General features: G+C 40.9%; 1 protein-coding gene and 1 long non-coding RNA gene across 12 annotated transcripts in view; one reads left to right on the top strand and one right to left on the bottom strand.

Annotated features, from left to right (window-relative positions):
* Positions 1-12,068, bottom strand: part of LOC308587194 — a 196,957-nt gene that overhangs the window by 42,288 nt on the left and 142,601 nt on the right. The gene's annotated exons all lie outside the window — the stretch shown is intronic.
* Positions 1-12,068, top strand: part of CEP350 (centrosomal protein 350) — a 64,490-nt gene that overhangs the window by 12,382 nt on the left and 40,040 nt on the right. For 9 of the 11 annotated variants that reach the window (XM_081194248.1, XM_081194250.1, XM_081194247.1 and 6 more), the window contains exons 3-10: positions 206-249; positions 1,974-2,088; positions 4,879-5,002; positions 6,264-6,847; positions 7,583-7,696; positions 8,105-8,221; positions 8,424-8,570; positions 10,977-11,620. In XM_081194248.1, coding sequence (XP_081050374.1) covers positions 206-249; positions 1,974-2,088; positions 4,879-5,002; positions 6,264-6,847; positions 7,583-7,696; positions 8,105-8,221; positions 8,424-8,570; positions 10,977-11,620 — 1,889 coding nt within the window. The remainder of the gene's footprint in view (positions 1-205; positions 250-1,973; positions 2,089-4,878; positions 5,003-6,263; positions 6,848-7,582; positions 7,697-8,104; positions 8,222-8,423; positions 8,571-10,976; positions 11,621-12,068) is intronic. The other 2 variants (XM_081194253.1, XM_081194252.1) reach the window with 1 other exon arrangement.

Here is a 12,068-nt window from a genome sequence, read left to right as displayed (position 1 = left end):
TTCAGGTTAAGAACAGACCTCCAGAACGAATTAAGTTCTTAACCCGAGGTACCACTGTATAAAAAAGTGTGCCTAGACATTCCATTGTTGCACCCGTAACCTAGGCTTAAGGTGCCATTTAGCTCCTAGCTTTCATATTTCAGTTTCTAACACTGCATTGAAGCTATCATGAAACTAACAAACTTGCTTTCATTTCTTTGTGCAGTCTTAACCAGAGCACGGGATGCTTTTTCACAGACTAATGCAACAGTAAGTATTATTTTAGCAGTGAAAGAGGAAAAGGCCTGTGAAAATAATAGTGTATGCACCAGTTTTCCATAGTTCTAAACATATTAAATGAAAATTGAGAATTTTTGTGTTTGACTTGGAACTGGTAGGTGGTTGTGGACGATGCATATTCCCGCCCCCCTTTCAGCAATATAAGCCGCATTTGGATAGTCACATACGTAAGAAGCCAAAGAAGTGAATATGCCTTTTGCCTGCATGCATGGTCCCATTTCTCTTTGATTTGCAGTGCAAGCAATCAAACAAAGAGGTCTGTAGTTAACCGTAGTAGACCAGGATATGAAACCACATTTTGAAATGTGCAGGCAGAAGGTCTGCAATAATCATTATCTGAGCCAGATCACTGTGTTATAGAAAATTTGCCTCGAATCCCAACTTTTGTAAATTACAGGTAACATATACCATGAAATGATAAGCCAAATATAATATCACACACAAGACTTTTTTCAGTCAGAACTCACTGGAACTAAGTTCCAGCACCACTCAGGTGGGTGCCATTGCCATTATAAGAGAAGAACGGAGGCGTTCATAGTGAGTTCCAGCACCTCTTTTGCTAGAAAAATAGCACTGGCTCATTCATCCGCATGTGGTGGGAATGCCCCATTTTTTTTTTCTTTTGGAAAAATATATATCATGAAGCAGGCCTTATCACTAAACAGGATATGCTTTTGGATCCTAAAATAGCACTATCACCATATTATTCAGAAACTGCTCAACAAATTTCCCACAAAGATCTTATTACTCACCTGACAACTGCTGCACGGTTATAATATTGCAAAGCATTGAAAGACTCTAAATTCAGACCTGTTTGAGATCTGGATCTCACAACTTTGGGACGTAATGGACAAACTGACAACTCATGGCTGAGAGAGTCAAACAAACAAGAAAATCACCACCTTTCAATCATCTTGGCATAGTTTTAGTACCTATGCAACATCAGTAGAACATGGCTATATGCCTCCAGGAAGTCATGGCGATTTGTGGAATGACAGTTTTGTTTAAAAACCAAAATGGGTTAAAAGTTAAACGTAATTATATAGACGTATGGTTCATCTGTGAGGTGGAAGTAGTGTGTGTGTGTGTGTGTGTGTGTGTGTGTGTGCTTGCTCTGTATGAATCACTGCTTATCATTGATATATATTGCAAATAAAGAAAAACACAATGGAAAGAAAGAAAGACGGCTTTGCATTAGCTGCAGCAGTGTAAACCACTCTTGCAGTCCCTGAAATTGTTTTTAAAAGGTGGACTATTTAGCCTTTCCCCCCTCCTCCAAGTTGAGCAGCCAGATGAACAGGATCCTCTAAGCAATGTGCTGTCCTGTACGTACTTCATCTAGACTAGAGTCTAAAACTACTGTACAAGTTTAATTCCTAGTGCATATATTTCAACATAGGCAAATATTAAAATATATTTGTCTTATTCATCTTTGGAAAATGCCACTTATGTCTTCAATGAAACCTACTTTGAACTCAACTTCATAATCTAACATGGGCTCCACATTAGATGAGACTAATGATTGTACAAAGTTACAAACTGAACTCCATTCTACTTTGATTGGTAGGCATTTCAGCCTTTTATAAATCTATCCAATCTGTACAGCTTTGGCTTCTCTGCTTTTTTGTGGATGTGAGAAGTGATCTAAATATTTAATTTCTAATACACATATTTCTTATATATCAACATCTTAGTTGCAACACATTGAGAACAAATTGGAAGTAGCTCCTAACAGCACAGCTGTGTTGGAGCCTGTCATGGACAGCAAGAAGCCACCCGCAAGTACTACCAGGAAAATAAGTCGGAAAGGTATGTATTTGAGTAGAAGAGTCATTCCACAAATAAGCTTGTAGTTGGTTCACACTCCAGTTTGGGATGCCCATCTGACACAACATACCTTTGGCAAATTGGAAGACTAAAAGATTTGGCACAGGAGGCAAACCTTCTGTGATATATAATGGTAAATGGTAGGTGCTCTCAACTCCTGCAATAAGAAGCTACCTCTTCTAGGAAGTACTTTTTCTTAAATTTTTGTTTGGGCACTACCATTGTTGACTGATGCTTAAAAGTACCATAAAGAACAAAAATAAAGATATCATTTGGGGCAGTTTTTCGTACTCATTAACCAGGTGTGTTCTTTCTCAAAACTTGTAATAGCACAGCATTTTATTTTCTGCCACAATTTTGGCATGCTTTAACACTAAACAAACTTCTGTTTTGCTCAGGTTGGGGATTGCTGATCTATGTAACTATCTCTTGGTTATTAAAATGTAGTGCAATGTTACTATGGTGTTCTGCACCTCTTGCCTCAGTTTTTGTGTGTCTGTGTCCATTGGACTTTTTATTTATTTAACAGCTTGTTAAATCCTATCTTTCCAGTTAAATCATCCAAGATGGCTTTTACATCTATAAAATAACAACTTATTCTTTAGCCCAAAATCTTGAAATATGCCTCTGTTATGACATTATCAGCACACATGTAGCCTTGGTAATAGTATGCTTGGAATGTTAAAGGCAGAGTATCTTGGCAATAGTGTCTGCGTTGTCATAATAGATTGGTGATCACAGCTTTTCCATTCTGACATCAGATTCTATGTAAAACTAAGGTCCATTTGAGCATTTGTGTTAGATGGTTGAAGTCGTTTGGCTGGAGTCTGTCTCATATCTTTATTCATCAGCTGGATGAGTATTACCTTGGTAATGGACTGGATGAAAGCCAATAAACTGAAGCTCAGTCCCGATAAGACTGAAGCTCTGTTAGTGGGTTGTTCCCTAGACCAGATGGATGGGAGATGGTCTGCTCTTGATGGAGTTACACTCCATCTGAAGGAGCGGGTACTTAGCTTGGGCGTTCTTCTGGATCCATTCCTGTCACTTGAGGCTCAGGTGGCCTTGGTGGAACAGCGTGCCTTCCAACAGTTTTGGCTGGTGGCTCAGCTGTCCCCCTGTCTGGACAGCTTAACTTCTGTTGTCTACACTCTGGCAGTCTTTAGATTAGATGAATGCAATGTGTTTTATGTGGGGCTGCCTGTGAGGATGGTTTGAAAACTTCAGCTGCTGCAGAAATCAGTGGTCAGTTGCTCACTGGGGCAAGGCAGCGTGAGCATATAATGACAGTCCTGGCCCTTCACTGGCTGCCAACTAATTTCCGGTCCCAATTCAAAGGGCTAGTTTAACCTATAAAGCCTTCTGTGGCTTAGGACCTCAATGCTTCAAGGACCACCTTTCCCCATATAAACTGACCTAGATCCTGTGATCATCATCTGTGGCTCTTCTTCATGTGCCTCCTCCAGGCAAGTTCTGAAGGGGGGAAACATAAGAACAGGCCTTTTCTGCAGTGATTCCCCATTCATAGAATTCTGTCCCCAGGGAGGCTCGTCTGGCAGCAGTGTTACATATCTTTAGGGGCCAGGTGAAAACTTTACTCTTCAACCTGACCTTCAGCTGTTAATCAATTTATGGCATTTTATACTCATGTGTGTGGGGGTAATTGCCCCCTTTTTTTTTTTTACTATTACAGTGGTGCCTCGCAAGACGAAAAGAATCCGTTCTGTGATTCTCTTCGTCTAGCAGTTTTTTCGTCTTGCGAAGCAAGCCCATTGACAGATTAGCGCTATTAGCACCTTTTAGCGGCTTATCAGCTTATCGGATCAGCTGATAAGCGGCTTAGCGGCTTAGAAAAAGGGGGGGAACCCGCAGGAACTCGCAAGACATTTTCGTCTTGCAAAGCAAGCCCATAGGAGATTCGTTTTGCGAAGCACCTCCAAAACGGAAAACTCTTTCGTCTAGCGAGTTTTCCATCTTGCGAGGCATTCGTCTTGCGGGGCACCACTGTATTACATAATGTGGTCTTTTGATGAAGGGTGGTATATAAATTTAATAAATCATTATCATCATCATACCTTGGGGAGTGTACCATAGGACTTTGAGAAAGGCAGAGCTGGAAGGTATGCAGAAAGAACAGCAGGTGCTGGTCTTTTCCCTGCTTGGAACCAGATCTCATAAGTAGTTCATTGGCACAATAGTTAAGGCCTTTCAGTAAATGGCTCACAGGGCTGTGGCTGCTTCCCCACACAATTCATTTTTAGTTATTTCCCTTTGCCTCAGCATTGAGGCTAGGGAAGATGGATGTTCAGTAGAAGGCCTCATTGAAAATACTTTGAGATTGGAAGCTAAAGCTAATTTTAAAATAATACAATGTAATCCATGTAATATGATTCCCTCTTCCCTCTGGGAATGATGGATGTTCTGCTACCATTTAGACAAATAGCATAAAATCTGTAAAAATTCTTGCTCATAAACTTTACAGCGGGGGGACGGGGGACATGGACGTGGACATTATTGTTTAATTTTATCTGTTGACTAGGAAGTGAGTTCACCAAGCTGTCCTTTAAGTGTTCTTTTGAAATACAGGCAACCCCCGAAATGCAGGCTTTTAATATATTTTACAAAGTTTTAAAATAAGTTTGTTACTTTACTCCAGTTCCTTTCCATTTTTTTCCGAGCGCTTGAAACTACATTCTAGAGAGACTGAGGAATTATTTAATGTACTCCTGAGTGCTAAGTGAGCAACTCCCCCCCCCCTGGTTTCTTCTTCAGCTTCCAGGTCTTCCAGCCAGAAGGAGAGGTCCCTTCGCTGCCCCCTTCGTACCACCACTTTGGATAGCAATGTTGGAAAAAATGGACATGTTGAATTTCATGAACCCCTTGTGGCTTCTTTCAGGTCAGTATGAAATAAGAGGAAAGTTTGCTAACTCATGGAATCAAACCATCAGCACAGTTTTTTAAGGAATGAATATTTATTAACTTCCTATCCCAACTTTCAATCCAAGCAGGCTTTTGTGAGCTGGACGTTGCACAGACTGTTGAAGATGTCAGTTAGATGAGGGGTGAGGGAATGGAGTGGGGGGGAAGGGAATTGGCTTACTAACTGTGTTGTCTGTTAGAGTAGACTGTTAGGAGTGCTTGTACAGTGGTGCCTCGCAAGATGAAAAGAATCCGTTCTGTGATTCTCTTCGTCTAGCGGTTTTTTCGTCTTGCGAAGCAAGCCCATTGACGGATTAGCGCTATTAGTGGCTTTTAGTGGCTTATCGGCTTATCGGATCAGCTGATAAGCGGCTTAGCAGCTTAGAAAAAGGGGGGGAGGGGAAAAAACCCGCAGGAACTCGCAAGACATTTTCGTCTTGCGAAGCAAGCCCATAGGAAATCCGTCTTGCGAAGCACCTCCAAAACGGAAAACTCTTTCGTCTAGCGAGTTTTCCGTCTTGCGAGGCATTCGTCTTGCGGGGCACCACTGTATTCCCTCTCCTGTATCCAGGATACAACAAAGATTTTGAGGGCTCTTCCTCACTTCATAGAGAAAATTCATGGTGCAGGGGAGATTAATTAGTATTGAAGGAAAACCACCACCTCTAGTTTTGAATAATTCTGAGCTATGAAGGAGCAGAATCTCTAAAACCTAAACCGCCCTGGAAAAAGGACTGAAGTTTGGGTTTTCAGATGCATAACGTGAGACACACACACACAAAAATCTGGTTCCAGTCCCTCACTGCCTAAGCCTTCCATGCAGGAAAAAAAATATATATACCCCCCACTGTACTGTTAATGTTCAGTGTGCAGTTGTAGACTGCTGAGGCTCAGCACTACTTAAGCATGAAAGTATTTGTCTAGCCGTAGAGAGCAGCAATCTTGTACACTGGGAAACATTCTGGTTTCAGTTGATGCTTGATGGAGAGGCGTAGAGCCCAGGCAGCTTGCAGGAAAAAAAGATTATGAAGAGGAACCTAAATTTCTTGCACATTCTGTTGTTTTACCTTCAGAACTGCATTATAAGAAATTCAACAAAAATAAGAATAATTTGTTAATTGGATACTTGCACTGTAATAGTGATTCTACTTGCAAAAGTCTTGTTAGATCTTTTGTTTTGTATTTAATATATGTTTTTAGAGCTGATTCTCAGGTTTTTTTATGTTCACTTCTTTTAGGGGCCCTCCATGGTCCCCACCTTATAAAACATCTTACCAACCGGAGGCTAGATGTTTAAAGCGTAAAGAAGCGGGGAATAAGACTGAAAAAATGAAACATTTTACCTTTGAAAAAAGTGAATCAGATTTGCACAGCAGAGATTTCCAAAGCCCATCTTTTGCCGATGAAACTGTTGTCAGATATTTAAATGACCGACCAGCAATTGATGCCTTACAAAATTCTGAGGTTTTCTTCAAATCTGTATCAGAGGAGGGAAAGGCTGAGAAATCTAGAGATGAATATAGTAAAACTTCTCAGAGTACCACAACCCAGGATGCTGACCTTAAAGAATTGCAGCTGGCAGAACCCTCAGCTTCTTCTACCAGTTCATCCAGTGCACACAGATTAGATATTTTAAAGCAGCATCGGCGTGAGGCTAAACTGGAAAAACTGAAGGAACGGATTAGGAAGCAATTGGGGCGCCCAGAAGAGCTGAGCAGCAGAGGAAATCATCTGGGATACGATGACCATCCTATACCTGCTGCAGCTGTAACTCCGAAAGTCCGAAAAGTTGCAGCTGCACCTCCTGCTCCTTCATATAAAGGTACATAGCTTGTAAATTGAATCTGTGTGAGAAGAAATATATTTATTTGGTTTGCGAAACCAAGAACGTGGTTTCTGTTGCAACTCTGGGATAGGTGCACCCTGCCTTAGATAGGAAGACATTAAAGACAAAGGATTGTTCAAATTCTTATTATTTATTACCTTCCAAACTTTACCTGCATTTCCTTTCATGAAGATGTTTTTGTTCAGATGCACTGTATACGTTTAGAGTTAAATTCACAAACATTGGATTGTGACTAACTGTAGGGATTAATTGCTTTTATTTCGTTAGTTTCCTTGTCATTGGTGCTAACTATCACAGCTGCCGCCTGTCACTGTCGCACAAGAGATTTTTCTGATACAGCTTGTAGGAAACCACTGGCTGTACATGCACAGCAGCCACACAGTACAGTCTTTGCATTTTAGCGGTTCTGTAGGCATCAGTCAGTCGTGTATAAACTATTCTGAAGTGTACTTGCTCCCTCATTGCAACTTTTTTTATTTTTGCAGGAATGTATCTTATTTTTCTGTTACGTAATAATTCTGTACAGAAATTTCTCGTTTAATCTATTTTATGCAACATGGATTTGGAATCCGAGTTTCTTTATTTCTAGTAACAAATGTATTAGATGTTTAAAACAGATAAATTATGTCCGCATTATGCATTGGTCACCTTTATGTTAACCGATTGTTTTAAGGCAAAGTCAGCTAAATATAGGTATACTACTTTTGTTAGGATTCAATCCATCAGAAGCCAAGATCCGTACACCTGATGGAAAGGTGTGGCGTGAAGAGGAATTTATTAATCTCAGTAGAGAGTTAGGTCCTGACTTAGAACTGCAATTAGCAGGTAAGTAGGAAACATTATTATTATTATTATTATTATTATTATTATTATTATTATTATTATTATTATTTATTATTTACATAGCTATACCATCCTTCAAAGGATCACAGAATGGTTTACAGTATAAAAGCACAAAACATCTTATTAATAGCCACATGGAAAGCAAAGAACAACTACACATCCTACATAATTAACCTGTAAATTAACAAAAACTTATAGCCCTACTTCCCAGACTTCTTAGATCAAAGAAAAAACAAGAATGAAAGACTATGAAGTCTAGCTTGAAAGCCTGATGTTGTGTATTTAAATTCTGATAGGCTAGAGACTAGCTAAGAAGGCAAGCTGCTACAGTTCTGATGTCTTTGTGTGTTCTTTTAGTTGTGGCAATGATTCTCTCACACTGTTTTTCAGAAGACAATTTGACTGTGAAAGAGACACCTGCTGGAAAAGCCAAGGGGAAAAAAGCAACCAGACCAGTGCGCAAAATCCAGAAAGTGGCCCAACTTTCAAGTCCCGATTCCAAACCAGGTCAATTCAAGTTAGCTTTTAAACACAAGCTTTGGCTTGCACTCTTTAAACATTGTTCAGTTTTTTCTTCTTTTGATCCAGACACCGCCCTCCACCACTGGTGCTACACCTTTTTTGCAATCTTTGCGGTGTCCTGAAGTTTATATTGCTAATGAAGCACTGGAAAATTACTCTGTATGTCCTTCTTGGTTCTTTGTTTTAGGTAGTACCAGTGTAATATGTACATCATCCTGGCGGGAGGGACTGAGACTTGCGAAGAAGATACTGGGTCCAGCACCTAAAGTAGGGCAGCAGGACCAACAGCCATTATCCATTGACGGAGCTGGCAAGGATAAGTCCACTAAATCTGGTAAGCTAAGCTTTGTGTACCAGGTATGGGGCAGATAATAATATGGCTGCGGAGCAGCAGTCATGCTGTCAGTGGTTCCCTGGCATTTGTGGCCTTTCAAATTTGGTGCCAAACACAAGCCCCGCTGGAACTGGTTCCGCTCTTGAGCTCCCAAGTGCAGCCGATCCCTGCCGAAAGCAGGGTTCAAATCGCTGCTTGTAACTGTTGGGTTTGGCTACATTTGGGAGTGCATGTTTGGGAATGGGATGCTGAGGTTTTGCAAATAATGGCCACCCCTGATTTGCACTGGGGTCATCAAGCGCGACAAAGACCGCTCCCTTATCTGACTTGCTCTTGCTGTGCTGTAGAAAGGACATTATGCATTTGACGAAGAACTGTCAACTGGAAAAGGAAGCAATAGTGCACATTTGCGTTGTCTGCGTTAGGGGCGGGGAACCTGTGACTCTCCAGGTGTTGTTGAATGGCAGCTCCATCAGTCTCAGGCATCATTGTCAATGGTCAGGACGAGTATAGTCTAACATAAGTGGAGGACCACAGATTCCCCATCTCTGGTCTGAGGAGCTTTCCACCATATATTTAGTTTTCTGAGATCTCCTGAGGCTTTGGGTGACACCACTGTAGCTCTTAACTCAACCATTACCTTGGAAATTGGTTCTGGTTTGGCTATCTTGAAGAATCTTGTTTTCTCTCCTAGCTGACACCTTTGTTGTCACTGTCTATTTACTTTTCCTCTTCTGCTAGAACTGTAGAATAGTTAGGAAGGGCAGATGGTAATACCCCAGCATCTTTGACAACTTGAATGTTAGAATAGTGACAGTTTGGTAACTTCCCTGTCCAGTATCGGATGAGATAGCTTGTTTGCAACAAGTCATGTGTTACTGTGATTGAAGCAGAACAATGGACTTGGGACCCATCTGGTTTCAAGTTGTTTATTTCATTTTCAATAATTGAAATGGCCTATGAGCCACTAGAATTAAATAGCCTTGTTTACCTCCTACCCAAGGGACTATCAAAGAGATAAAAATAACTACTCTCTTACATGAGATATTGGGGCTTAAATGATATTGCATTGCTCAAATCCAATCAGTTTAATTTTCACCTTCCTTGGCTGTGACTTGAGCTCCTCGGTATTATTGAGTTGCTGTTGTATACCGTCTCAGCCATTAATCCCTTCTTGGCATTCCACTGTCAATGTCTCTTCCCACAAGAACTGTTGAGATTTCTGACTGCTGATCCAGCTTCTATACACTTTATCAGAAGTCTTCAGATTTGCCTTTAAAAAATTGCCACAGCTGAAGTTTTTTTATAATATAAATGCCCTTCAATGCTTGATTCAGCCAATTTTACTCTAAAATGCTGAAAATCTGTGTGGAACTTGTTTTATGCAGCATATACAAGGACGTCCATGGGGTGCTGGTGCATAAGAGGGACTTTTCTGTGGTGGACCCCAGATTGTGGAATGCCTTCTCCTTTGAATGGTTTCTAGCCTTGTCATTATATACATTTCAACATTGGGTCAAGATGCATCTTTTTGCATGGTTTAATTGTATTGAGCTGCATATTACCTGCCCTGGGACCACATTTTGGCAGGTTGACTATATATGCCTATTAAATAAGTAAACTAATATTGGAAACTCTTATAATCTTGGCCCCGGTGCTTGGTGACAGATTAAATTAACCTAAGTGGGGGTTTTTCACTGCAGAAGTTGCTGTAATTCTTTATCAGTGAATAAACTCTGATCCAACATATTTACCCAAAGGATCTTGAGATGCTGTGCATAGATACAGGGCCAAGCTTCCAGATTAGAATTAATTTGTAGAAGCTACTACTACTTGGTGTGTGTGTGTTTGTGTTTGCTTGTATGTGTTCTATAAGGAACCATGTTCACACAGTGTCTCATCAGTATGCCCCTTTCTAGTGAAAATCTGAGAAGAACATCAAAGACAGTAGGCCACTTGGCAAAATATGCATTGCATTCTGGCTTCAGTACAGGATGAAATTTGACAGTGTCCATTCACAAGTGGAACATTTGACCCTGGCGAGGCGTTCCCCTTTTCTGCTGCAGAACTTTCCAAAACTGCTCCAGAAGGTTTGGGCACTACAGAGCAGACAGGGAGGTGCAGGATAAAAGAGAGGAAGGAGTAATTCTGCTAGCATGAGCTGAAGTCCAGCGTCAACCAAATGCAGCCTATTTCTGTTTTTGATGTGTTCAGGTTTTTGCAGCTCGTTTCTTGTAGCACTTGCTAGAATGTCTCATGGTTTCTTGCCTTTCTAAAGTGCTTAAGTGGACAGGCTTTTAACACTTAACAAAAAGCTGCCGCGTGAGAGGTCAAATAAATAGATCCACCTTGCCTTACAAGTGGAGAGTGTCTAACACTACTTTTGTCCCCCTATCCCCACCCCAGTTTTCCACAGTGAAAAGACAGACACTAATTTCAAGTTGGATGTGACCATAGAAACCCGATCAAAAAATTCTGAAAGATCACAAAGTAAAGTCAGAGTGGAGAATAACACGAAGAAAAAAGAATCGACTCTTCCCGATTCAAAACGGAGAGAAGACCATGTAAACAAGGACTTCTTGCCCATGGAGATCCGTGGAATGCTTGATGACCTGCAGCTGGACTCTGTATCTCAGGGTGCAGAACAAATGAGGGATGAAGGAAGACAGGATCAAAAATCACCACCTTTTGCATTTATTAGGAGCCATAGTCCAACCAAAAGAAAGCCAGATAAGCTTTCTGCCAATGAAGAGCCTCAAGTCACTTCTAAGAAACGCTATTATGATACAGATGAAGTTCGCCAGTATATTGCTAGACAAAAAGAGGAAAGGAAAAAGAGGCAAAATGAAGAGAAGAAAGCGCAGAAAGTGGCAACAGAACAAAAGAACAAAAGACTTCAAGAACTTTACAAGAAACAGAAAGAAGCTTTTGCTAATAAGACCAAGGAAACATTGGCTCCTGAATTAGCCACCAAACAACTACAAGAAACATACTCAAAACTGTTTCTGGAGCAAACCTTACTGGAGGAGCCCCTGGTCCCTGGACAGGAGGTACAGGGATAGCTATTTTGCAAGATTTGCTTGGGTTTTTTCTTGCAGTTTGAAAGTTTGTATCAATGTCATTTTTTTAAAGAAAAGATTTGTAAAGTATTAGCAGCAGTAAAAGATAGGCATTAGGTTTGCACATGCCAAATAATGCTCAAACTGAGGTTTTGTTTGTGCCTGCAGTGTGGAGCTCTGGTAGGAGCAAGAAACATGCCCAGAGGTAAAAATGGCTGCAGCTATAGCTCACAGCATTTGTCATGGCATAGAGTAAGAATCCAGACGTTGGGCAGCATGTTGATCAATTTAACTACCCAGCTCGTATTCTGAAGAAGCATTGATGAGGGGAAGGCAGGAAGCTCAGGCGCACCAAGGGGCAGATTATGTAATGTGTGTGTGGCAGCTCCTGTGAAGGGTGTAGACTTTTAAATGTCACCTCGGCATCCAGTTGTGCCTG

This window comes from Podarcis bocagei, assembly GCF_964188305.1.
Source record: "Podarcis bocagei genome assembly, chromosome: 5".
Classification (NCBI taxonomy): Eukaryota; Metazoa; Chordata; class Lepidosauria; order Squamata; family Lacertidae; genus Podarcis; species Podarcis bocagei.
The sequence above is the reverse complement of the archived record's forward strand: the minus strand, read 5'-3'. Positions and strand labels throughout refer to the sequence as shown.